Source organism: Podarcis melisellensis (assembly GCF_964234715.1).
Source record: "Podarcis melisellensis genome assembly, chromosome: 5".
NCBI classification, from domain to species: Eukaryota; Metazoa; Chordata; class Lepidosauria; order Squamata; family Lacertidae; genus Podarcis; species Podarcis melisellensis.
Genome location: NC_138537.1, coordinates 3,304,680 through 3,330,968, shown reverse-complemented (window position 1 = coordinate 3,330,968; position 26,289 = coordinate 3,304,680). Strand labels below are relative to the sequence as shown.

General features: G+C 44.7%; 4 protein-coding genes across 5 annotated transcripts in view; 3 read left to right on the top strand and 1 right to left on the bottom strand.

Moving 5' to 3' along the window:
* The first annotated feature begins 803 nt into the window (after positions 1 to 803).
* Positions 804 to 3,361, top strand: LOC309369923 (receptor-transporting protein 2-like). The gene is made up of 2 exons (XM_081911402.1): positions 804 to 1,068; positions 2,534 to 3,361. Exons 1-2 carry the CDS (start codon positions 908 to 910, stop codon positions 3,171 to 3,173), a joined length of 801 nt encoding a protein of 266 aa, XP_081767528.1. The 5' UTR covers positions 804 to 907; the 3' UTR covers positions 3,174 to 3,361.
* Positions 3,362 to 5,424: 2,063 nt separating this feature from the next.
* LOC309369906 (receptor-transporting protein 2-like) lies at positions 5,425 to 8,008 on the top strand. Its single transcript, XM_081911363.1, has 2 exons — positions 5,425 to 5,798; positions 6,593 to 8,008. The coding sequence occupies exons 1-2, from the start codon at positions 5,638 to 5,640 to the stop codon at positions 7,359 to 7,361; spliced, it is 930 nt and encodes a 309-aa protein (XP_081767489.1). The 5' UTR covers positions 5,425 to 5,637; the 3' UTR covers positions 7,362 to 8,008.
* Positions 8,009 to 11,311: 3,303 nt separating this feature from the next.
* LOC309370624 (receptor-transporting protein 2-like) lies at positions 11,312 to 18,338 on the top strand. Its single transcript, XM_081912539.1, has 2 exons — positions 11,312 to 11,848; positions 16,878 to 18,338. The coding sequence occupies exons 1-2, from the start codon at positions 11,697 to 11,699 to the stop codon at positions 17,587 to 17,589; spliced, it is 864 nt and encodes a 287-aa protein (XP_081768665.1). The 5' UTR covers positions 11,312 to 11,696; the 3' UTR covers positions 17,590 to 18,338.
* A 2,558-nt stretch (positions 18,339 to 20,896) lies between these two features.
* Positions 20,897 to 26,289, bottom strand: part of MASP1 (MBL associated serine protease 1) — a 105,978-nt gene continuing 100,585 nt past the window's right edge. For both annotated transcript variants that reach the window (XM_081910992.1, XM_081910989.1), the window contains 3 exons: positions 24,733 to 24,800; positions 23,303 to 23,402; positions 20,897 to 21,511 (listed from right to left, as the gene is read on the bottom strand). In XM_081910992.1, coding sequence (XP_081767118.1) covers positions 21,321 to 21,511; positions 23,303 to 23,402; positions 24,733 to 24,800 — 359 coding nt within the window. In that variant the 3' untranslated portion in view covers positions 20,897 to 21,320. The remainder of the gene's footprint in view (positions 21,512 to 23,302; positions 23,403 to 24,732; positions 24,801 to 26,289) is intronic.

Genomic DNA, 26,289 nt, shown 5'->3' with positions numbered 1-26,289 from the left:
CACACCAGGGGAATTTAACCAGATAAATTCTGAACCATCACAAGCCACAGAGTTCCTAGGAGAACAATAAAACACACTGACAGAAAGTATTTTGGTTTATGGGTTGAAATAGGACACAATTTAATTGATTACATAGGTGAGCGGTTTGTCTTAGGCTTTATCTTGACCCCTGCCCATCTGCACCGAGTCCACGGAAGGATAAACAACAGATATGGGGTGGCCTGTGACTTACATGAGATAGTGGCACCACCCCGAGGGGTCCCAATAGGGGCTGTGACATGGCCCTAGCCCACGCCCAGTCACATCCCAGATCACTTTAACAGGACATCATTACTGAGGAGGGGAAGGCGAAGGCAATAACCTCCCCTCCAGCCAACCAAAGGCTTACCCAATGCAATGCCGCCCACCGATAAAGAGGTGAGTGGACTTGTCCCAAAGTCCTCACAGTTGACTTTGAACCTCTGCTCTGGCGTTGTTAACTCTTGGCTGAGTTTTGTTTCGCAAACGTACGGACCGGTCAGCTTAGGAGAGTGAGGAAAGCAAAGCAGGTACCGTATTTTTTGCTCTATAAGACTCACTTTTTCCCTCCTAAAAAGTAAGGGGAAATGTGTGTGCATCTTATGGAGCGAATGCAGGCTGCGAAACTATCCCAGAAGCCAGAACAGCAAGAGGGATTGCTGCTTTCACTGCACAGCGATCCCTCTTGTTGTTTTGGCTTCTGAGATTCAGAATATATTTTTTTCCTCCTCCAAAAACTAGGTGCGTCTTGTGGTCTGGTGCGTCTTATAGAGCGAAAAATATGGTAATCAGCCACGACACCCACCTTCTCACTGCATCCCATTCTGGCCTCTGCAAAAAAGACCACAGTCACCTTTTGTCATTAAGCAACACCGATCGGAAAAGAAGCATGAAAAGGCTCACGATGGATTTTTGGAGACGGGTTTTTAAGAAGCAGATGAATGAGGCAAAGCCAAATGATCTCTGGAGGCTGACAATGGATCTGAGGCTTGACTTCCACAGCGTGGAACCCGGGTGGACAGAAACATTTCAGGAGCATGCTCATGGAAGGTAAAACAAAAGAACAAAGCTTCTACCAGATAGCTAATATTTTTGTAATGCGCAGGAACATAGAGAGCTGCCTTTTCCTGATTCAGAGCATTGGTCCATCTAGCACTGTGCTGTCTCCCCTGGCCAGCTGTGGTTCTCCAGGGTTCCATGTAGGGTTCTCTCTTGGCCCTAAATAGAATCGTGGAATACTAGAGGTGGAAGGGACCCCAAGTCATCTAGTCCAACCCCCTGCAATGCCATTGGGGATTGAAAGTGGGACATTCTGTGTGCGGACTCTCTTCTCCTGATCTCCGTCTCATCCCATCCAGCACACCTGCAGAGTGAGCCCAGGTGGGAGTTTTTTGTGGAATTGATAGTGCTTATGCACACAGGGTTTTTGCAGCATCTGCATCTTGTCAACGTCTTCAAATTGCCAAGATATATCTCTCTCTCTCTCTCTCTCTCTCTCTCTCTCTCTCTCTCTCTCTCTCTCTCTCTCTGAATTTCCTCTTCCCATGAAAAACCCATTACCGTATTTTTCACTCTATAGGGTGCACTGGATCATAGGGCGCAACTACATTTTAGGGGGGGAATAAAGAATTTTTTTTATTCCCCCCCCCCAGCCCCAAAGTGCAAAGAAGCCAAGACAGTGAGCGGGATCCATCCCGGTAGCTGTCTTGGCTTCCTCTTTAGCCGCGCACAACCTCTCCAGCCGGGAGAGGCTGCGTGCGGCTTTAGCAGAAGCCAAGACAGTGAGGGGGATGGATCCCTCTCACTGTCTTGGCTTTGTTTTTAGCTGCGGGGCTGGGGCGGGGGAAGCCCGAGCTTCCCCCGACCCCAGCCCCCAGAATGGGTCCGGGAGCGGGGACGAGGTTGCGTGCAACCTCGCCTTCGCTCCCAGAGCTTGCTGCTATCCGCAAGCCTTCTGAGCCCGGCGGGAACTCAGCTTGCGGATAGCTGCCTGAAGCCTGGAGTGCGCAGCGGGAGTTGACGCTGTGCTCCCCGGGCTTCGCTGTAGGCTGCTGTCCGCAAGCCTTCGGAGCCCGGTGGATAGCTGCCTGCATTCGCTCCATAGGACGCACACACATTTCCCCTTCATTTTTGGAGGGGAAAAAGTGTGTCCTATAGAGCGAAAAATACGGTAAGTAGAAATAACCCGTTATAATCTGCTGTGGAAGCTCATTAGCTCATTGGGGAGGGGCAGTTTGTCTCATGTGATATGATGTTTTGGTGGATGTTCTCTCTATCACAACACCTTTGCCCTCCTTTCCTTCTCACCTGATATCAGATGCCCAAGTGGGTATGGTTGGGGAAGAACCACTGGGAGGGGGAGTCACTGAGTACTTTAAAACCATTGTTCTCTATGGGCAATTAGCTGCAGGTTCCAATGTACAAAAAGCAAGGTCAATGCTTCAGGAGAGCATCAACAGAAGTACCAAATTCTGCTTGCTCCCCCTCCCATCATCTCCCCCTCTCTCCCTGCTAGATTTACCTGTTCCAGATGCCTCCACAGCTGGTCCTCACACCAAGTTCTTATCCTGTTCCACATGCAATGGGACAGTTCTGAGAGGCGAGGACACGTCAAGATGAAGCCCTTGGGTCAACGGTGCCACGAATGCTCTCTGGACACGTACGAGGAGCCACAGTTCTCCGAGGACGACGTTGCCGACATCTTGAAAGACTTGATCCTTGACATCAGGGAGAAGTGCTATGGGGAGCAGGTTGACCGCAGTCAGCTCTCTAAGGTGGTCTGTCACGAGGGTGGTCCGCATAAGCGCGAGTTTTGTGAAGGGTGCCAGCTGGGAATCCACAAAGGACAACAAGGACGGTCGAAGCAAGCAGAGCATTGTGGGAAACCCCAAAGCACACGGTATCCAGCGACCATTATACAGATAGAAACACCAAGCCCATCTTTTACAGGGTCCTCAGCCCCATCATTCACAGGGTCCTCAGCCCCATCATTCACAGGGTCCTCAGCCCCATCATTCCCAAGGGCCTCAGCCCCATCATTCACAGGGTCTTCAGGCCCATCATTCACAGGGTCCTCAGACCCTATACAGAGTTGCAATTGCTGCCTGTGTTTTATAATTCTAATTATAATTTTCATTGTCTGGTACTGGGGATAGCAGAACAGGCGGTATATTTGAACTGCAATGGAAGTTCAGGCACCCACCCCTTGCTGGCTTGGCCTGCCGTGACTTTATAAGCCGTGCCACATCCTGTACTGAAGCTGTCGAATGTCTGCAAAGGCTTTTATGTATTCTGAAACTATTACGCCAGTGGCAAATTGTGACGGATCAGAACATCTCTGGTGGAAGATGTTTTGCCTTTTCTTCCCTTTTAATTCTTTGCTACTCAAATAGAATGTCGTCCAATCAATCAATCAATCAATCAAGCAATCAAGCAATCAATCAATCGACCATTGTGTGATCAGCTGCTCGTTAAAGGCAAATCAGAACACAGCTTTTATAGTAGTTAAAACACAGCAAACCAAGAGTCATAAAACATCTGAACATTCTTCAAACATAGACACCTTTCTACAAACATAAGGAAATGTTACAGGTCATGAGATGCAGCAGAGCAGCTGGATGGCAAAACTATTGCAATAGTTTTAGTAAATGCTGGGTCCCACCTGGATACAGGACTTGAATTAGTCTCCATGGTTTATTACGAAGTGGTCCCTCACCTGGGGAAACAACAAGGTGATATAGAAGTGAATTATTTTTTAATGCCCACCCACGTAATACAGTAGTGTCTGACAGACAGAATGTGAACAGGTGAACTTTCCCCATAATTGCATTTCCATACTACAAAAGGCTTAACTTTGAATTTCAGCAGATTCACGGGTTTTCCTTCATGTGTTGATCAGTGACCATCAACATCTTTGTACGTCTTAACAACTCTCTCTCCCCTCTCCCTGTCCCGAGGATGCCCTGGTCTGGTAGACCAGGTAAACTGCATTTTTTAAACTTCAACACTGTCTCTCTCCAGGTGAAGATTTCGAGCATTTAGTATTTCCTAACATTTACTAACTCTAACTGTGGGTTACAGCATTGTACAGTACAGCATTGTACAGATTGGACAATGGACAGATGGCCATCCAGCCTCTGCTTAAAAACCTCCAAGGAAGGAGAGTCCACCCCCTGAATATAATTTTCTGGACACATTCTCCAGACTTGTAAGGGTTTGGGGAGCAGGGATTCAAGCACATAACCAGGATGTTTAGGTAAAGGTAAAGGAACCCCTGACTATTAGGTCCAGTCGTGACTGGCTCTGGGGTTGTGGCGCTCATCTCGCTTTACTGGCCGAGGGAACCAGCGTACAGCTTCCAGGTCATGTGGCCAGCAGGACTAAGCTGCTTCTGGCGAACCAGAGCAGCACACGGAAACGCCATTTACCTTCCCGCCAGAGCAGTACCTGTTTATCTACTTGCACTTTGACGTGCTTTCGAACTGCTAGGTGGGCAGGAGCAGGGATTGAGCAACGGGAGCTCACCCCGTCGCGGGGATTCAAACTGCCGACCTTCTGATCGACAAGTCCTAGGCTCTGTGGTTTAACCCACAGTGTCACCCGTGTCCCAACCAGGACGTTTAGTTTTGCGCAATTAAAATGGAGCAAGGTTCTCTGTCTCCCCAGGGCAACAAAAGCACATTTTAAAAGAAAGGAGTATAAAAATATAAAAAAGGAGCGTGCTGGATCTGGAAAATTGGTAACCCTCTAGTCCAGGATCCTGTTCTCACAGTGGTCAACCAGGGGCCCCAATGGGAAACCAGGAAGCAGGACTTGACCTTCCTAGGGAACTCTCCTCTCCTGCAGTTTCCAGGTATACAGTGGTACCTCGGGTTAAGAACTTAATTTGTTCTGGAGGTCCGTTCTTAACCTGAAACTGTTCTTAAATTGAGATACCACTTTAGCTAATGGGGCCTTCCGCCGCCGGAGCACAATTTCTCTTCTCATCCTGAAGCAAAGTTCTTAACCCGAGGTACTATTTCTGGGTTAGCAGAGTCTGTAACCTGAAGCGCCTGTAACCTGAAGCCTCTGTAACCCCAGGTACCACTGTACTGGTATCCGAAAGCAGTACTTTCTTCAACCATCACAACTCTGAAAACACAATAACAAGAAAGAATTGAAACCACCAGTGACATACTGCTTGATAATTTTTGGAGGAAGGATCAAGGCAGGTAGCAAACAGTAAGTGTAATGTTCATTGGAGCTATTAGCTAAAACACAAAATAGTATACGAAGAAGCTTTGAAATGTTACCTTGGCCACTACAGAAGTACGCTATATACTATTGTATCGCAATTAAACTAAACAGGTAATAAAAGCTATTGTTGGCTATCCATGCCAGCTGGAAACTACAGAAAGAGTTGTCCCAAAGTCCTCACAGTTGACTTTGAACCTCTGGTGTTATTAACTCTTGGCTGAGTTTCGTTTCGCAAACATACGGACCGGTCAGCTTGTGAGAGCGAGGAAAGCAAAGCAGGGAATCAGCCACGGCACCCACCTTCTCACTGCATCCCATTCTGGCCTCTGCAAAAAAAGACCACAATCACTTTTGTCATTAAGCAACACCGATCGGAAAAGAAACATGAATAGGCTCACGATGGATTTTTGGAGACGGGTTTTTAAGAAGCAGATGAATGAGGTGAAGCCAAATGATATCTGGAGGTTGACAAAGGATCGCAGGATTGAATTCCACAGGGTGGAACCTGGGTGGATGGAAACATTTCAGGAGCATGCTCATGGAAGGTAAAACAAAACAAAAAAGCTGCTTTGTTGTTGTTTAGTCGTTTAGTCGTGTCCGCCTCTTCGTGACCCCCTGGACCAGAGCACGCCAGGCACTCCTGTCTTCCACTGCCTCCCGCAGTTTGGTCAAACTCATGCTGGTAGCTTTGAGAACACTGTCCCACCATCTCATCCTCTGTCGTCCCCTTCTCCTTGTGCCCTCCATCTTTCCCAACATCAGGGTCTTTCCCAGGGAGTCTTCTCTTCTCATGAGGTGGCCAAAGTATTGGAGCCTCAGCTTCAGGATCTGTCCTTCCAGTGAGCACTCAGGGTTGATTTCCTTCAGAATGGAGAGGTTTGATCTTCTTGCAGTCCATGGGACTCTCAAGAGTCTCCCCCAGCACCAGAATTCAAAAGCATCCATTCTTCAGCGATCAGCCTTCTTGATGGTCCAGCTCTCACCTCCATACATCACTACTGGGAAAACCATGGCTTTTACTATACAGACCTTTGTTGGCAAGGTGATGTCTCTACTTTTTTTTTGCTGTCTAAAAAAAAAAAAAAAGACAACAGGCACACACAAAAAAAGTTTCTACCAGATAGCTAATATTTTTGTAATGAGCAGGAACATAGAGAGCTGCCTTTTCCTGAATCAGAGCATTGGTCCATCTAGAACTGTGCTGTATCCCCTGACTGGCTGTGGTTCTCCAGGGTTTTGTGTAGGGTTCTCCTGAGGTCCACTCTTCAGGAGAGCCTCAATAAAAGTACCAAATTCTGCTTGCTCCCCCTCCCATCATCTCCCCCTCTCTCCCTGCTAGATTTACGTGTTCCGGATGCTGGCACAGCTGGTCCTCATACCAAGTTCTTATCCTGTTCCACATGCAATGGGAGAGTTCTGAGAGGCGAGGACACGTCAAGATGAAGCCCTTGGGTCAGCGGTGCCACGAATGCTCTCTGGACACGTATGAAGAGCCACGGTTCTCTGAGGACGACGTTGCTGACATCTTGAAAGACTTGATTCTTGACATCAGGGAGAAGTGCTATGGGGAGCAGGTTGACCACAGTCAGCTCTCTAAGGTGGTCTGTCATGAGGGTGGTCCGCATAAGCGCGAGTTTTGTGAAGGGTGCCAGCTGGGAATCCACAAAGGACAACAAGGACGGTCAAAGCAAGCAGAGCACCATGGGAAACCCCAAAGCACAGGGTATCCGGCGACCATTATACAGATAGAAACACCAAGCCCATCATTTACAGGGTCCTCAACCCCATCATTCACAAGGTCCTCAGCTCCATCATTCCCCTGGTCTTCAGCCCCATCATTCACAAGGCCCTCAGCCCCATCATTCACAGGGTCTTCAGCCCCATCATTCACAGGGTCTTCAGCCCCATCATTCCCCTGGTCCTCAGCCCCATCATTCTCAAGGCCCTCAACCCCATCAATCACAGGGTCTTTACCCCCATCCTCCACAGGGTCCTCAGCCCCAACACAGGGTTGCAATTACTGTCTTTGGTCTGTAATTCTAATTATAGCAGTATTTATAATTTCAATTATAATTTTCATAGCCTATATCCTTTCTTTCATTACCTAACTGGTTCCGGTGATAGCAGAGCAGTCAGGGAATTTAAACTGCAGTGCAAATTCAGACACCCACTCCTGCTGGCTTTGCCTGCCGTGACTTTAGAAGCCCTCCTGCCTCCTGTACTGAAGCTGTCGAATGTCTGAATATGCCTTTCTGTATTCTGAAACTATTACACCAGTGGCAAATTGTGACGGTGTAAGATTCGCCCTTTCTTCCCCTTTATTTCTTTGCTACTCGAATAGAATGTCGTTCAATCAATCAATCAAGTATACCGTTGTGTGATCAGCTGCTAGTTGTGTGATCAGCAAATCAGAATACAGCTTTTATAGTAGTTCAAACAAAGAGTCATAAAACATCTGAACATTCTTAAAACATAAACACCCTTCTACATACATCAGGAAAGGTTACGGGTCATGAGAAGTAACTGAGCAGCTGGTTGGCAAGGCTGTGCTATTGCAATTATTTTAATAAATGCTGGGTCCCTCTTGGATACGGGACTTGAATTCACTTCTGTGGTTTATTTAGCAGGTGGTCCCTCACCTGGGGAATTAACAAGTTGATATAGAAGTGAATTCTTTTGCAGGTGGAGTGGATAGCCACCCCCCCATTTTTTTTTTAATTGCCACCCACGTAATACAGATAGAATTTGAACAGGTGAACTTTCCCCATAATTGCATTCCCATTCTAGAAAAAGCTTAACCTTTGAATTTCAGCAAATTCAAAGGTCTTCTTTCACGTGTTGACCATCAACATCTTTGTACATCTTAACAGCTCTCCACCCATCCCACCCCCCCGTCCGACGATGCCCTGGTCTGGCAGACAAGCTTAAACTGCATTTTTCTATTTCACACTGCAACACTCTCTCTCCCCCAGGTGAAGACTTCAAGCATTTAGTAATTCCTAGCATTTACTAACTCTAACTATGGGTGCCCCAAAACTCTACAGCATTGTACTGCAAGTTAACTATCCAGTGAATTATTAAGGAGTCTCTGGTTTCTACCTTCTAAGCCTCTTTGCAAAGTTTTCCCATGTTGCATTTGCCATTGGGTTGGGGGCAGCAATGGCAAACTTGTTTTTGTTTTAAGATTTTAAAATAAGAACATATTTTGTTTTAATGTGGCTGCATATCCATCTGATTTTATTATTTGTTACCTGTTCTGTTTGATCTTAAAAAGAGAGGTCTGTTGTTATTTCTTTCTGAGGTATTACTTGTTCCTGGAAATTTTAAGACATTGAAGGATTGGGTAGGAGAAAACTGTTTCAAATGAATAAAATAAATTGCAAATGAAAAAAAACCCTCTCGGATCCTGTGTATTTGTTAAGGAGACTTCCAAAATACCTAATGATAATGACAGTAGTGCTACCAATGGGAGTCAAATAGGTAACTACCCTCTCCCCAGCAAAAAGGGTTTGTGCAACAGGATTTATTTATTTCATAAAATTTATAATCTGCTTGATTGGGAAAAAAGCTTCATAAGGGTTTACAAAAAGAATAAAGCAATGAAATTATCAATAAGAGAAATTAACAACAATAATTTAAGACTTTTGAAAAATTAAAATAGCAATAGACTAAAAACAGATTAAAAATTGCATAAACGTTCTAAATATCTGGGTAGGCTTACCTAAACAAAATTAGCTCTTCATATGCAGATTTGGAACACAGGGCATTTAACTACTTATAGAAATAATCAATATATATAGAAATTCTTAGCTGGCCAGAAATAGAGTTGACCCGAGGAATAATAATAACAACAGCATAATGAGATTGCGATTGAATTAAATTGGGTTGTTGGGGTCCCTCCAACCCCATAACTGTGACTGGGAAGAAAAGAGAGGGAAAAATAAAGAAAGGCATGTTAGCACGTAAGAAAAATTCCAAAGTCCATATTAGGGTAATACCTTTATCGGGCTAATGCCCCACCCCAAAGTTGTTGTTGTTTTTTTTAAAAAATGTGCAAGCTTTAGAGTTCTTCAGACTTCTCCATCTAGCCTGATGAAGAGTTCTGAAGAACTCCAAAGTTTGCATACTATTTTCTAGCCCAGGAGTGCCCTGTGTTAGCCAATGGTCATGAACTCAGCTGCCACCTTTGTGAATGGGAAGAAAGCATCAGGGGGCAGGGAGAACAGCACATTTTGGTTGCCCTTCTTAAGTTTCCTTGTGCTATACAGAGGGAGGATTAGCAAAAGCCTGGAAACTGGTTTAGTAAGATCTTGCCCAAGCATGTCTTGTGTTAGCCGATGGTTTTGAACTCAGCTGCTGCCTTTGTGAAGGGGCAACCCGGAGCCATCGTTGGCATTCGCAAACACACAGGCATGACATGCTCTCTCTGGCAATTCAAAGCTTCGACATTAGGTCTCTAGGGGAATATCAAAGGAAGAGCAAGAGACTCTGGAGGGTTAATGATATTGTGAGATATAAACGCTGGTCCCCAGGACTTGGGTCCTAAACCCCTTTGAAATAATAAAGCCTGGGCAAAGTTGATGAAGCAGCAATATTTTATCGAAAATAAACACTTGCAAGTGGGTGTCCTGAAAAGGCAGTCACGCCATTCCTTATCAAAAGCATGAATATATAAACCCTTTCCCCTAACTCAAGTCCCTCCTTCGTTGCCTACAAGGAAGGGGCGTTCAAAGTTCACACCTATTGCGTCCGTCTATTGCAATGTAAAATCCAACCCCCTACTCCCTCTTTCATCCCCAAAGCCCCTTATTTGGTTAGTTTTTCCTGTTCCCCAAAGCCCTTATTTGGCCAAGCCTTTTCCCACTTACATACTGTTTTTAGCAATAAAGCTACTGGTATGTTCCTTTATTTCACCAAAGTGTGTAACACCGGTTTCAACTACAGTGGTACCTCGGGTTACAGACGCTTCAGGTTACAGACGCTTTAGGTTCATAGCCGTCAACCTTCCCTTTTTTTGCGGGAAATTCCCTTATTCCAGCGCCGTTTCCCGCTGCTTCCCACTGCTATCCCGGATTGTTAGATATCCCGTAGACTGTCCCTGGGACAAGTGAGGCTGCTGATCCCTTATTTTCGAGGCTGATGAACCCTTATTTTCAAATCTGATAGTTGACAGTTATGTTCAGGTTACAGACGCCGCTAACCCAGAAATAGTACCTTGGGTTAAGAACTTTGCTACAGGATGAGAACAGAAATTGCATGGCGGCAGCAGGAGGCCCCATTAGCTAAAGTAGTACCTCAGGTTAAGAACGGTTTCAGATTAAGAATGGACCTTCAGAACAAATTAAGTTCTTAACCCAAGGTACCACTGTACCTGTTTTGCAAAAAGCCCCTGGCCACAGTTGCTAAAGATACTCTGATTCTTCAGAATTTTGCAACAACTTGTTTCTCTCAAAAAGCCTAGGGTTAGGGTTAGGGTTAGGGTTAGGGTTAGGGAAACATGACCACAGCTAGTTTGAAATATTCTAGCAACAGCCAGCCACACCCTGGCTGCAATATTCCTATAGACTTACACACCTTAGCTGCAATTTTCTTATAGCCCTATGATATTTATGATTAATAAAAATCTAAAACTGAAAAGACAACATTTACATTTCTTACAATATAGACTCACAACCCTGGAAGGGTCCCACCAATATAATCCAGACCAACCCCCACTCCCATAACAATATATAGTGGACTATCAGCCTCGTATTTTGGCATTGCTTGGGAATTCTGAGAAATCAGTGCAGTTTTGAAATCAGAGGTTAAATTCAGCACCATTTTGAAAGGCTCCACCCACCATCTTGATTAAAAATGGAGTCCAGTTGTAACCGAACATGGACAAAGCCTGTTCCTCGATCTCAGGAACCAACGTTTGCTTGCAATATCTCTGCTCCACAAGCTACAGGAAGCCCCAGCTGATGGAAGCATCAAGGTAAGGAGAGCAAACTGCGCAGAAACACTTAGTTATTTGATTATTTCATTCAAAACTGACGAAAAAGGGCACAGTGAGGTCATTGTGTGCTAGGAGCCAAATCCTGAAAGTACTTATAATGCAGGGGCCAAAGGGGTAGGAAATCTGTAGAAATGACGGGTTCAGCACTACCCTAGCTGGGAAGCCTGAGGGGCCGCAGTGAAGTATTGCTACAAAAGGTGTTGCCCAAAAGCCATCAGAGTAGGCTTTCAACTTCTGATGTTGTTTGTTAAGAAACTCTTCCTGGTAAGTCTCACTTCAGTTTCGTTTCTCAAAGGTTTGGGCTGGGCAGCTTGTGTGAGCGAGGAAATAGAAAGCTGGCAAGAAGGTGAACTACCCACTGTTTCACTGGACTCCGATACTGGCCTCTGAAAAAAACAAAATAGGCTTTATATTAAGCAGGTCCGATCCCAAAATATACACAAAGAAGATGAACATGGACTTTTGGAGAGCGGTTTTCAAGGAGCAAATTGAAGCAGTGAAACCAAGAGATTTCTGGAGACTAACAATGGATCGGAGCCTTGACTTCCATAATGTGGCATCTCCATGGAGGAAATCGCTGCAGGAACACGCTCACGGAAGGTAAAACATCAGCTGCTACTGCATACCCAATAATTTTGCAATGCACAGAGCCATAAAAGGCTGCCTTTTGCTGTGTCAGATGCTCAGTACTGCCTACCCTGACTGACAGCGATTCTCCAGCAGGCAGGGCCAAATGTGGCCCTTCAGCTGTTTTGGGACTACAGTTCCCATCTTCCCTGACCACTGGTTAGTTAGGGATGATGGGAGTTGTAGTCCCAAAACAGCTGGAGGGCCAAGTTTGGCCATGCCTGCGTCCAGGGTTTCATTCAGGGCCAGTGTGGTGTAGTGGTTAAGAGTGGTGGACTCATAATCTGGGGAACTGGGTTCGCGTCTCCGCTCCTCCACATGCAGCTGCTGGGTGACCTTGGGCCAGTCACACTTCTCTGAAGTCTCTCAGCCCCACTCACCTCACAGAGTGTTTGTTGTGGGGGAGGAAGGGAAAGGAGAATGTTAGCCACTTTGAGACTCCTGAAGGGGAGTGAAAGGCAGGATATCAATTCCAAACTCTTCTTCTTCTTCTCTCCTAACCCTATCCAGAGTTGTCATTGGGGACTGATCCAGATCTCTTCTCCCGAGCTACAGCTCTTCCCATAATGTGCTCCAGCACACCAGTGGCTTCAAAGATCTGTCGAGGTCCCCTCAGACAGGGGGTTATCGTGAGATGGATAGCAGCTATGCACACAAAACTTTTTGTCACCACACCTTTATTGCACCTTGCCAGTTTGTTTTCAGAATAATAATAATAATAATAATAATAATAATAATAATAATAATAATATATTATTTATACCTCGCCCATCTGGCTGAGTTTCCCCAGCCACTCTGGGCGGCTCCCAATCAAGTGTTAAAAACAGTACAGCGTTAAATATTAAAAACTTCCCTGAACAGGGCTGCCATCAGATGTCTTTTAAAGATAGGATAGCTGCTTATTTCCTTCACATCTGAAGGGAGGGCGTTCCACAGGGTGGGCGCCACTACCGAGAAGGCTCTCTGCCTGGTTCCCTGTAACTTGGCTTCTCACAATGAGGGAGCCGCCAGAAGGCCCTCGGGGCTGGATCTCAGTGTCCAGGCTGAACGATGGGGGTGGAGACGCTCCTTCAGGTATACAGGACTGAGGCCATTTAGGGCTTTAAAGATCAGCACCAGCACTTTGAATTGTGCTCGAAAACGTACTGGGAGCCAATGCAAATCTCTCAGAACTGGTGTTATGTGGTCCCGGCAGCCACTCCCAGTCACCAGTTTAGCTGCCGCATTCTGGATTACAGTGGTGCCCCGCAAGACGAACGCCTCGCAAGACGGAAAACCCGCTTGACGAATGGTTTTCCGTTTTCCGATGCGCTTCGCAAGACGAATTTCCCTATGGGCTTGCTTCGCAAGACGAAAACGTCTTGCGAGTCTTGCGATTTTTTTCGCTCCCCCCCTTTTTCTAAGCCGTTAAGCCGCTAATAGCCTTTTAGCCGCTAAGCCGCTAATAGCCGCTAAGCCGCTAATAGGGTTGCTTCACAAGACGAAAAAACCGCCAGACGAAGAGACTCACGGAACGGATTATTTTTGTCTTGCGAGGCACCACTGTAATTGTACTTTCATGCTATAGTATAGTATAGTATAGTATAGTATAGTATAGTACAGTATAGTACAGTACCATACAGTACAGTACAGTACAGTACGAAAATAATTTTGGGGGGTATATACAACCAGAAACAGTATCTATGCCTCTCTTCAAGAGCATTGGCTAATCTTCTACAGTTCTCCATGACATATTGTGTTGCGCAGGGATTTTCAAATATGAAACATCAGAAAAGAGAAAGCTTTCTTTGTGTTGATGAAGAGATGGGTGTTTATTTGTCTCAAATGAGACCTGAGATTACCTGGCAAGCTCACACCTCTAATTGAGTTTGTATACATACTTAAGGTACACATATAAGAGGCTTGTTTATTTATAATTCTATCTGCGAAATGATTCATGTTCTTCTGTAGCCACATTGTTTTAAACTTTCTGGCTGTCCCATAGTCCTATTATAAAGTAGTTGTGTTTTGTGCTATAAATCAAGCACTTCTAGAAGTTTTTGTGTGTGTTTTCTTATCAATGAAAAATTCAGTGCGGCACAAGCAAATTTGTATTCTGAAAGTGTGGCCCAGGGAGAAAAACACCTTCAAGAACCAGTACAACAGCTCCCTCTCTTGAAAGCAGGGCAGAAGGGAGCTCTGGGATTTCATATGACTTCAGGCTCATACACAGTTTCTTTTGATTCATTTTCTGAGCATAAAGGTAAAGGTCCAGTCGTGGCCGACTCTGGGGTTGCGGCTCTCATCTCGCTTTATTGGCTGAGGGAGCCAGCATACAGCTTCCGGGTCATGTGGGCAGCATGACTAAGCTGCTTCTGGTGAACCAGAGCAGCGCACGGAAACACCGTTTACCTTCCCACCGGAGTGGTACCTATTTATCTACTTGCACTTTGACGTGCTTTTGAACTGCTAGGTTGGCAGGAGCAGGGGCCGAACAGCGGGAGCTCACCCCATTGCGGGGATTCGAACCGCCGACCTTCCAATCAGCAAGTCCTAGGCTCTGTGGTTTAACCCACAGCACCACCCGCATCCCAGTTTCTGAGCATATTGTGTACTGATTAGTCCCCCCAAGTCCGAGACCATTTCTTATGGTTCCACAGCGGTACCTTGCGAAAACACGATCCTACCCACTGAACTGCAGCTCAGTTAAACAAAACCTCTTTGGGTTTTCCACTTGTCTTCTAAGATCTGATTCAGTAGTAAGATTCAATTTTTGCAAGGCACAGCTGCAGAACAGCAAGGAAAGCTCTCGGGCCCAAGTGTGGATGAGCCCTTTGTTATGTACTGAGCTGAATCCTAGAACAATAGGGTCCAGAATGCAGCAGTCTGATTGGTCTGCAGGAGCCACCCAATCCAGCTCCAGGTGGAAGTTGAAATATACTCAGAATCGAGAGTGGATTTCATGCTCTTTATTCGGCTCATAGTGGTAAGGAGGAATGGAAGTTCCCCCAGAATGTCTGCTTTATACACATTATTTACACAATGGGCCCCACGTGATTGGCTAATTCCGGGATTCTCCTGGAGGCCAATCAGGTTGCGTATTTACTTTTTTAAAAAAAATAATATTTTATTAAGTTTTAGAAATAACAACAAACAGAAAAAGAAAAAACACATACACAAAAATATAAAGTTACAAAATACAAAAAATACAAACATTTAACTTATAAAAAAGTAGAGAAAAGCAGAAAAAGAAAAACACACTAAAACACAAAAATCCCTCTTTTTAATTTCTCCTCTTTGATTCACTTATTTTCCTGACTTCCTCACATCTCCCTTTTTTGTATCCCTTTTAAAAATTAATTCAGCAAATTCATACCCAATTAATTTATCAATTATCAATCCAATCTTATTTTTAACCTTGTAGCTAGAACCTCTTCGGTTCATTTCAATGTCATCAACATTCAAAAATTTTACAATGTTTCTGTAAATAAATTTTAAATTTCCTCCAATCTTCTTCCACCGACTCTTCTCCCTGGTCTCGGATTCTGCCAGTCATTTCCGCCATTTCCATGTAGTCCATTACTTGCATCTGCCATTCTTCCAGAGTGGGTAGGTCTTGTGTCTTCCAACGCTTTGCAGTAAGTATTCTTGCTGCTGCTGTAGTGTACATAAAGAAAGTTCTATCCTTTGGCACCAATTGGTCGACTATGCCCAGGAGAAAGGCCTCTGGTTTCTTAGGGAAAGTGTATTTAAATACCTTTTTCAATTCATTATAGATCATCTCCCAGAAAACCTTAATCCTTGGGCACGTCCACCAGAGGTGAAAGAATGTACCTTCGTTTTCTTTACATTTCCAGCATTTATTATCGGGCAAATGATAGATTTTTGCAAGCTTGACTGGGGTCATGTACCACCTGTACATCATTTTCATAATATTCTCTCTTAGGGCATTACATGCCGTAAATTTAATCCCGGTGGTCCACAACTTCTCCCAGTCAACAAACATGATATTGTAACCTATATCTTGTGCCCATTTTATCATTGCCGATTTTACTGTTTCTTCCTCAGTATTCCATTTCAGCAGAAGCCACCTTGGGGTTTTACTCTCCAAAAAGTCTTTATATCTAATCCAGACATTAAACAATGCTTTCCTGACAATATGGTTTTTAAATGCTTTGTGCGCTTTTACCTTGCCATACCACAAACATGCATGCCACCCAAAAACATTATCACACCCTTCAAGATCTAAAACATCTGTGTTTTCAAGAAGTAGCCATTCCTTCAGCCAGCAAAAAGCTGCTGATTCATAGTAGAGTTTCAAGCCTGGCAGGGCAAACCTCCCTCTGTCTTTAGCATCAGTAAGTATCTTATATTTTATTCTGGGCTTTTTGCCCTGCCAGACAAATCTAGATATATCTCTCTGCCACTTCTTAAAACAATCCATCTTGTCAATGATTTGCAATGATTGAAATAGGAATAACATTCTCGGCAATACATTCATATTGGTAACAGCAATTCGACCCAGCAAGGAAAGCTTCAGATTTGACCAAATTTCTAAATCTTTTTTCACTTCTGACCAACATTTCTCATCTTTAAATAGGTTCACACAGGTTGCGTATTTACTTCCACCTGGAGCTGGATTGGGTGGCTCCTGTGGACCAATCAGACTGCTGCATTCTGGATCCTATTGTTCTAGGACCAATCAGACTGCTGCATTCTGAATCCTATTGTTCTAGAACCAATCAGACTGCTGCATTTTGGATCCTATTCAACTCAGTACATAACAGAAGTGAATCAGTGACCTGATTGGCCTGCAGGAGCAGCCAATCAGGCTTCTGGATGACGTGAATCCGCAACCTGATTGGCCTACAGGAGCAGCCAGGAATTAGCCAATCACGCAGGGCCCATTGTGTAAATAATATAGTTAGACGTTTTGGGGGAAGTTTCATTCATTGCTACTATGAGCTGAATAAGGAGCATGAAATTCACACTCGACTCTGAGTATATTTCACCTCTGCTAACTGGGATCGTCCATCTGGGGTTATCAACTGCAGGTTCAAAGTATCAAAAGGAGGCACTTTCTCCAGGATAACCCCAAAGAGAAGTCCCTAAACCTGTTGCCGTTATTCTCCATTCCTCCCACCTTTGTCTCTTTTAGCTTTACATGTTCACGATGCTACCACAGCTGGTCCTCACATCAAGTTGTCATCTTGTTCTACATGCACCTGGAGCGATACGGGAATCAAGGGTCGGTCAGGATGAGGACCTTCAGGCAGCGATGCTACCAGTGCTCTTCAGACAAGTACGAAGAGCCACAGTTCAGCGAGGAGGATGTTGCCGATATCGTTGAGTGCTTGATCCTCAGCATCAGAAAGAAATGCTACGGGGAACACATACATGACAGCATACTCTTTGAGGTGGTACATGAGAACAGGGGCCCTCATAGGCATGAGCATTGTGAAGCTTGTCACCTGGGAATACACAATGCACATTATAGGCGGTCTAGAGGTTCTGGTCATCACAGGGAACCCCAAAAACCAACATATCTCCCGGCCAGTCTGCAGGAGAGTAAGGCAAGCTCAACCACTCACAGCTCCTTGGCAACACCAAAATATGAAGCATTTGCAAACCACGCTGATGCCAGTTCTTGCTGGGAATGTTGCGCTTCTTTTATCTTCATTGCTTTTGTGATTGGTGCCTTCCTTGTCTACTGGAATAAGAATAAATACCTGTGATTTCTGCACCGCAGGGGGTTGGGCTAGATGACTTTAGGAATCCCTTCCAACTCTACAATTCTATGAAAAGCCCAACGGCACATTACCCGAAGGTGTTCTCAAGAAGACTCAGGGGACCTTTGGCAGGGAAAACAAACTTCCACCTGGTGGCAGTGGAAAGATCACAGGAAGGGAAGGGCAAATGCTGGGTTTGGCCTGGTCTCCCTTCCTTAAATGGGTCAGGGTGTACCTGGGCCAAATGATAATCTAATCTATTGTTGGGATGGCATACAAAGGATGAGCAAGTTAAATCTGCGATGATAGATTGGGCAAGAGATGTGGGACATAACATAATGTTTGAAGATTGGGAGAGGTTATGGTGGAAAGGGGTCAAGTTCACTGCTTGTACGGTGTTAAAGGAAAATATTATGAAAATGATATATAGATGGTACTTAACCCCTGTAAAATTGGCCAAGATATATCATAATAGTGATAATTTATGCTGGAAATGGAAAGAAAAAGAAGGTACCTTTTATCATATGTGGTGGACCTTTCCCAAGGTGAAAGACTTCTGGGAGAAGATTTATAATGAATTTAAAAAAATGTTGAAATATACGTTTATTAAGAAACCAGAGACCTTTCTTCTTGGAAAAACAGGTTTGGAATTGCCCAAGAAAGATGTTAGACTGTTTTTGTATGCCACAACTGCAGCTAGAATTTTATTAGCTAAGTATCGGAGAACACAAGAAGTCCCAACAGTGGAGGAATTGAAGATGGTGGACTTTTCGGAGCTAGCCGAAGAGTCCACCACCAGAAGGAGGAGGAGTACCAGGAGGAATGGATGAAATTCAAAGACTATTTAGTTAAATATGCTAAGATAACTTAATTGGAAAAACTTGCAAATACCAGATAGGCTTAGGATTTAAATATGTAATGTTAGAGAATAACATGTTTAAAGTTAAAATGAAAAGAAAGAAAGATGTTAAGTGATTAAGTTAATTTTATGAGAAAATTGGTTTTGGAAAACTGTTACAATGATATACTCTGGAACTCAGCCAGGGGGATTCTAGGAAGTCACTCAACAAGGTTACTAAGATTGGATTAAGTACAGTTAAGATGTATGTATGTTTGTTTGTTTGCTTAATTTTTTTTTGGAAAATCAATAATTTTTTGGGGAAAAAATATATATAATCTAATCCTTGGATTGTAGAGCCACAAGGGACTTTGAGGATCATTTTGCATTTCAAACCTGGCTGGATGTGTGCTGGTTCAGCAGGAGAACAGCAAAGTTCCAGAATGTGAGCTTGTGTAGCTTGCTTTTTAAAAAATACTGTACTCATAGCCTCTTTCTCTACTTTATGGTTGCAAAGATTTGTCTACAAGTGTGTGGTGGCAGTAGCAATGACCGTGTGAAATATCAAAAAGTCACATGCATGGTTGAATAAAATGGCAACTCTATACACAATTGTTGTTGTTGTTTAGTTGTTTAGTCATGTCCGACTCTTCGTGACCCCCTGGACCAGAGCACGCCAGGCCCTCCTGTCTTCCACTGCCTCCCGCAGTTTGGTCAAACTCATGCTGGTAGCTTCGAGAACACTGTCCCACCATCTCATCCTCTGTCGTCCTCTTCTCCTTGTGCCCTCCATCTTTCCCAACATCAGGGTCTTTTCCAGGGAGTCTTGTCTTCTCATGAGGTGCCCAAAGTATTGGAGCCTCAGCTTCAGGATCTGTCCTTCCAGTGAGCACTCAGGGCTGATTTCCTTCAGAATGGAGAGGTTTGATCTTCTTGCAGTCCATGGGACTCTCAAGAGTCTCCTCCAGCACCAGAATTCAAAAGCAGCCATTCTTCGGGGATCAGCCTTCTTTATGGTCATCACCGCCTTGCCATGGCGAAGGGGCTTGATTAACTCAGAGAAGCTATGAGCTATGCTGTGCAGGGCCACCCAAGATGGACAGTTCATAGTGGAGAGTTTTGACCAAACGTGATTCACCTGGAGCAGGAACTGGCAAGCCACTCCAGTATCCCTGCTAAGAAAACTCCATGGACAAAGACAACAGGCATACACAATTACCTGTGGAATTGAATTTAATGCGGGGGGGGGGGGGTGTCTACACCTGAGCAGACGTGCATAGGATTGCAGTGCACCATTTGCAGACACTGGAGGGTGGGGTGTCAGTGCCATGTGGTAAACATTATATGACTCAAGAGGGTGGCAAAGCAGACGTTTTCTCCATCTGCATCATTGGCAGAGGCTGCAGAATTTGGTTTATCTTTTTGCAGAAGTTTAATTACTTTTTAGAGAGGATTACAAAAAGCCCTGAGAATGTATGTAGTCAATGCAAAAAAGGAAGTGAATCAAAAGCAGGTCTTAACAGATTTAAAACAAAACCAAAATGAAACAGTGGCATTTCCAGCAAGTCCCTGAGATTTTTGGGTGCTGCCTTCTTCTTATATCTGCTCCAGGCACGGAGAACCTTGCTGGGTTCCAGCTCCCAACATCCTTGACTTTTGGCCTTGATGGCTTGGGCTGATGGGAGTTGGAGTCCAACAGCATTACAAGTTCTCCACCCCAGATCTGTGACATCATGGATGCCTTCTCTACAGTTAGGCCCTGGGCAAATCTATCCCAGTCCGCTCCAATTCACCGGAGCTCTTTGGGGGTTCAGGTAGAGGAGTCTTCTGCAGGCCTGGTACCCAAGGTGCTTTTGGCTAGAAATGATGGGGATTGAATTAAAAACCACCTGTGCACAACGTGCGCTTTCATTTAGCTGCGATCCCTCCCCACCACAAATGCATCTCCAGCATAGCTGTCAACTTACAGATTTGAAAATAAGGGACCAACAGCCTCGGAATTAAGAGATCACCAGCCAAAATAAGGGATTTTCAGAGCACAGGTGTGTTCAACTTCTGAGCCCCTCCGAGCCAAAGGCAGAAAGGCCAGCTAGCAGCCAAACGAAGCCTCAAGCGGTGGTTCCCACAGCGCAACAACCCGGCAAAGGGGATGCAGCAAGGAAAACCACCGTCACCTCTCCGCTGGGAAGCGCTGAGCAAAGGCGAGTCCCCAGGCAACGCGGCCGATTTGATCGGCGCAAGGCATGCAAGCTCCACCCCCCAGTCGTTCTTAGACTCCTTATTGGGTGAGCAACGCAGCCAAGCAACACAGCTGGAGCCTCCCTCCTCCCTAGCTGGCAGGGAGGGAGGGAGAGGAGCTGCTTCCTTTGAAACCCGGGAAATTTAAGGGACATCATCAATAAGGGACAGCAGCGGGACACGGCGCTGGGATAAGGGACTTTCCCGCCAAATAAGGGACGGTTGACAGCTATGGTCTCCAGCTGCCACACCATGCATTTCCCCTGAGATTTATTTTGAGTCCTAGTTAACAGACTTCCTTTCCAAGCACGACTGTGTGCTGCAGAAGACATGCACAATTTTTAAAGGTTTTCGCAAACCAAACCGCCCCAAACCACGTTGACCCAAGCTTTTGGGGTCCCCGTAAAGTCAAATCCATCACCAAATAACCCAGGGAAGCAGGTCAGCATCAGCTATTGGAGCAGAGTTCAGTTCAGCAGGATGTAGGATCCAGGCCTCTCTCATCCACGTGTCCAAGGTGAAAATCAATGGACAAGCTTCTCCCAGGGGCACCCTTTGATGGAGAGCAAGGAGAGACTTTTTGGAGGCAGCAAGATTCTGAAATGCGGCAGATGCTCAATTTTTTTTTTTTGCTTTGGGTTCTTCGTACGGTTGGGAGACTTCAGTATTGCTCTCCCGTGACCTGCTTCAGCCAGGGCAGAGTCAGAAGGACGTTGGAATACACTCCATAGCGGTCATTCAAGCCGCATCCATCGCCCCAAGACACTGTCCCTAGGAGCTGCCACTGGCCAGTCTGGTTGTTCAGAGTGACCATGGGGCCGCCGGAGTCCCCTTGGCAAGCGTCTTTTCCTCCTGCGTGAGAAAGAGAGAAACAATAATGGCTGGGGCATCTTTCAGACCAGAAAAGCCACCTGTTCGACGTGGGGTTTGCAAGGGTACAGAACATGACCTAGAATCAGAATAATAGAATGGTAGAGTTGGAAGGGACCCTGAGGGTTACCTAGTCCAGCCCCCTGCACTGCAGGGATCTCAACTGAATCATGCACGACAGACTAGCATCCAACCTGCATCTTGGCACTTATCTCCCTGCCCCAAAGGGGACGACTGGCACAGTGATCCTCGACTCTCCTTGGTTCCATGAAATCATCCCCAGTGACCCCCAACCCTATAAAGAGCCTAAGGTATAAAGACCCCTGGTGGACTTGTAAAAGGGTAAAAGAGTATTGGGAAATGATCTGCAATGAATTGAAAAAAATGTTTAAAAGTCCTTTTTTGGGGAAAACAAAGTCCTTTTTGTTGGGGATAATTCAGACTGAAATTCCCAGACTGAAATTTATGCTGGAAATGTAAAGAAAAAGAAGGTACTTTTTTACATATGTGGTGGATTTGTCCCAAGGTGAAAGACTTCTGGGAGAAGATTTATAACGAACTGAAAAAAAATGTTGAAATATACATTTATTAAGAAACCAGAGGCCTTTTTTCTTGGAATAACAGGTTTAGAATTGCCCAAGAAAGATGTTAAATTATTTTTGTATGCCACAACGGCCGTCCAAATATTACTTGCTAAAAATTGGAAAACACAAGAACTACCAACAGTGGAAGATTGGCAGATGAAGATGATGGACTTTTCGGAGCTAGCTGACCTGACTGAAAGAATCTGCAACCAGAAAGAAGAGGACTTTCAAGAGGACTGGAGGAAATTCAAGGACTATTTGAATAAATATTGTAATATAAAAAATTAGAAATTTCTTGAAAGAAACAAATAGGCCTAGGATTAAATTAAGTTATAATTAAATAAATGGGATTCAGAATGTTAAGAAAAGTGAATAAGATGGACTATAATTGGAAACTGTTTTAGTTTAATAATGATACTGGAAAGCTGTTACTTTTAATTACAAGGAAACTCAGAAGGGAGGGATTTGAGGAACACAACCAAGATGTTTAAAAGGTTGGATTTGTGAAGAATTAAGTTTGTTATTATTGTCTAGCTGTTTATTGTTCCCACCTTTTCGCTCCTCTTTCTTCTTTCTTCTTTTTCCTTTTCTGTTTTTGTGTATCATCTTGCTTTGTGGTTTGTGTTATCACGGTGGAAAATCTAATAAAAAATTATTTTTAAAAAAGAGAAATTCCCAGGTGTCAAAAAAGGCCCGTGTTTTGCTAGCCCCAAAATGGAAAACGAGCGAGGTCCCAACCAAACAAGAATGGCAACTCAAACTGATGGAATATGCGCAGCTTGCGGAGCCAACATATGGAATAAGAGAACAAGAAGAACACGTTTAGAGACGACTGGAAAATACTTATTGAATATATGGGGTGGGGGTGGAAGTTGTGTGCACTTGGAAACGTTGGCAGCATTAAGATAAATTCAACAGTGTAAATATGTTTTGACGGATGTAACAATGGAATACTGAATGGTTTAGTTTATGTAAAATATGCAGGGATTTATGATATGTAAAATGAGCCACGGAACATTGAAGAAGGGAAGTCATTAGTATTTTAAGGTTGTTTAAATGAATATTCTAAAATGTAAAACAGAAAAGTTATTCAAAAATATATTTTAAAAGAGTATAAAGACCCAAGGAATGTAATAACACAATAACATTCAAAACGGCAGCAATTAATTGCACGTTTATTCAGAATTACCTTGTCTTTCTCCAGCGCAGATCATGTCTCCCGTCACGACCTTCTGCAGCTTGTGATAGGCTTCTTTGCACACTGAGTGATCTGTCAGTGGGATCTCAATCTGCAACACAGAACAAAAAAAATTGACTCCTTGGATAAAGACGAGTCTGGCCTCATGTGCCTGAATGGTCCTCCTTTGTGAAACACACAAAACTGCCTTCTACCAGGTCAGTCTGTTGGTCCACTTAGTTCAGTATTGTCTGCACAGACTGGCAGTGGCTCGGCAAAGTTTCACGCAGGAATCTCTTCCAGCCCCACCTCCTAGGGACTGGACCTGAGACCTTCTGTGTGCAAAGCAGATATTATTCCCCTGAGCTACGGACCTTCTCCATAGATTCACTAATCTAATAATAATAATAATAATAATAATAATAATAATAATAATAATAATTTATTTATACCGTGCCCATCTGGCTAAGTTTCCCCAGCCACTCTGGGCCGCTTCCAATTAAGTGTTAAAAACAATACAGCATTAAATATTAAAAACTTCCCTAACCAGGGCTGCCTTCAGATGTCTTTTAAAAAGAAGATAGCTGCTTATTTCCTTCACATCTGAAGGGAGGGCATTCCACAGGGCGGGTGCCGCTACCGAGAAGGCCCTCTGCCTGGTTCCCTGTAACCTCACTTCTCACAATGAGGGGTCCTAGAACAATAGGATTCAGAATACAGCAGTATGATTGGTCCTAGAACAATAGGATTCAGAATACAGCAGTATGATTGGTCCCAGAACAATAGAATACAGCAGTCTGATTGGACCTAGAACAATAGGATTCAGAATACAGCAGTCTGATTGGTCCTACAACAATCGGATCCAGAATGCAGCAGTCTGATTGGTCCTAGAACAATAGAAAACAGCAGTCTGATTGCTCCTAGAACAATAGGATTCAGAATGCAGAAGTCTGATTGGTCCTAGAACAATAGAAAACAGCAGTCTGACTGGTCCTAGAACAATAGGATTCAGAATGCAGAAGTCTGATTGGTCCTAGAACAATAGAAAACAGCAGTCTGATTGGTCCTAGAACAATAGGATTCAGAATGCAGCAGTCTGATTGGTCCTAGAACAATATGATCCAGAATGCAGCAGTCTGATTGGTCTGTAGGAGCCACCCAACCCAACTCCAGGTGGAAGTGAATCCACAACCTGATTGGCCTACAGGAGAATCCCGGAATTAGCCAATCATGTGGGGCCCATTGTGGAAATAATGTATATAAAGCAGACAGTTCTGGGAAACATTCCATTCCTCACTGCTATGAGCTGAATAAAGAGCATGAAATCCACACCCGACTCCGAGGATATTTCAGACTGAGACGTCTACGCCTGCTCCCTAACAATACTGCAATTCCATTCCATTCTCAGATGTACACAGTAATGAACGACAAGGAACATTCACCTCCATCAGGGCATCTGGGAGACGTTGCAGGAACTGCTTCCCCCATCCGCTGATGATGACCATGGTGTCTAGTGGGAGGGGAAAAGAAGAAGACAGACATTGTATTACCTTTCGGGAGGTGACCTGGAGAGGAAAGAGGATGTGTCATATATTGCAGTCTAATGAAGCAAACCAGACCCTCCTAGGGTGATCTTTCCTTCCCACTGCTCAAAAACACCTGTTGCAGGTGTGGAACACTTTTGGTCCCCCATGTGCACACATACCGCAAGGCGCGCCAATGTCCCTTGCGCATGCCGTGTGACATGCTGACCTGTCGTGCACGGGCTGTGCGGTTTGTGTGTGTGACATGAGCACGGCCCGGGGTGTGCGCAAGTGAGGTGAGCACATCGCACCGTGTGCATCCATGGTTGCTGTGAAATTTGGAGGAGGGCCGGCACCCTCCTTGAAAATTTTGGGGGGCCCTCACCCCCCTAGGCTACCCATCTTTGGCACCCCTGGGTGCATTAAAATTATCAACAAAGATCTCTACGTGTTGCCTTTCAGTTAGATCTAGCTTTCTCTGCGCACTTCTGATACCTCCTTTTGGAAGGGCTTAAATTGCGATTTCCATGAAGTTTGATCGTCCAAAACAGAACTTGCATGCCATTCCCTTGGAACTGAAGTACCTTGTGTTTTCAGGGTTCCTAAGTTTTGGAGCATACAGGGGCTAAAAAGCTCACCTTTCATGCTGAATGCGCACCTCCAGGAGACTGTGGGATGTACAGTGGTACTTCAGGTTAAGTACTTAATTCGTTCCAGAGGTCCTTTCTTAACCTGAAACTGTTCTTAACCTGAAGCACCACTTTAGCTAATGGGGCTTCCTGCTGCTGCTGTGCCACCGGAGCACGATTTCTGTTCTCATCCTGAAGCAAAGTTCTTAACCTGAAGCACTATTTCTGGGTTAGCGGAGTCTGTAACCTGAAGCGTATGTAACCTGAAGCGTATGTAACCTGAGGTACCATTGTAATCCACTGAGAGCAGTCAAGTACAACATTCCTTGTTTTGCTAGAGTGGACATGCAGGGGAATGTTTGGTCCAGCCAGTCGAAACCTCCTGTTCCTCCTGGCCTGGAGCATCTTTACCTGCATGTGACTAGTGTGTGGTCATGACCTTTCCAGACCTGGTAAAAGGACAAGCCATGCTGCCACTCTCCCTCTTTTCCATCTTCCTTTTGTCCTGCGAACTTCCTGGAATGAACTGCTGGCTGCCAGCCAAGCAGTCGCCCAGGTCATCTCCCTTATGGAGTAAACCTGTTTTATACATTTCTTACATTTTATACGTTTGTAAGCCTAAATCCTGCCTTCAGGGATCACACTGCGCTCTGCCTGACTGTGAGTAAACTTTCTTTTTCTTGCTTATGAATAAGACCGTGGTGTCTTTATTCTTTTAGGAGGGATTCAAGGGGGTCTTACCAGGAAAATGTTAGAACACATTTCAATCTGGACAAGCCAGATGGAATTGCATATTGTCTTAAGAAACTCACACAAGTTTGCAACTCGTTTTCTGCTGTGCGTGAGA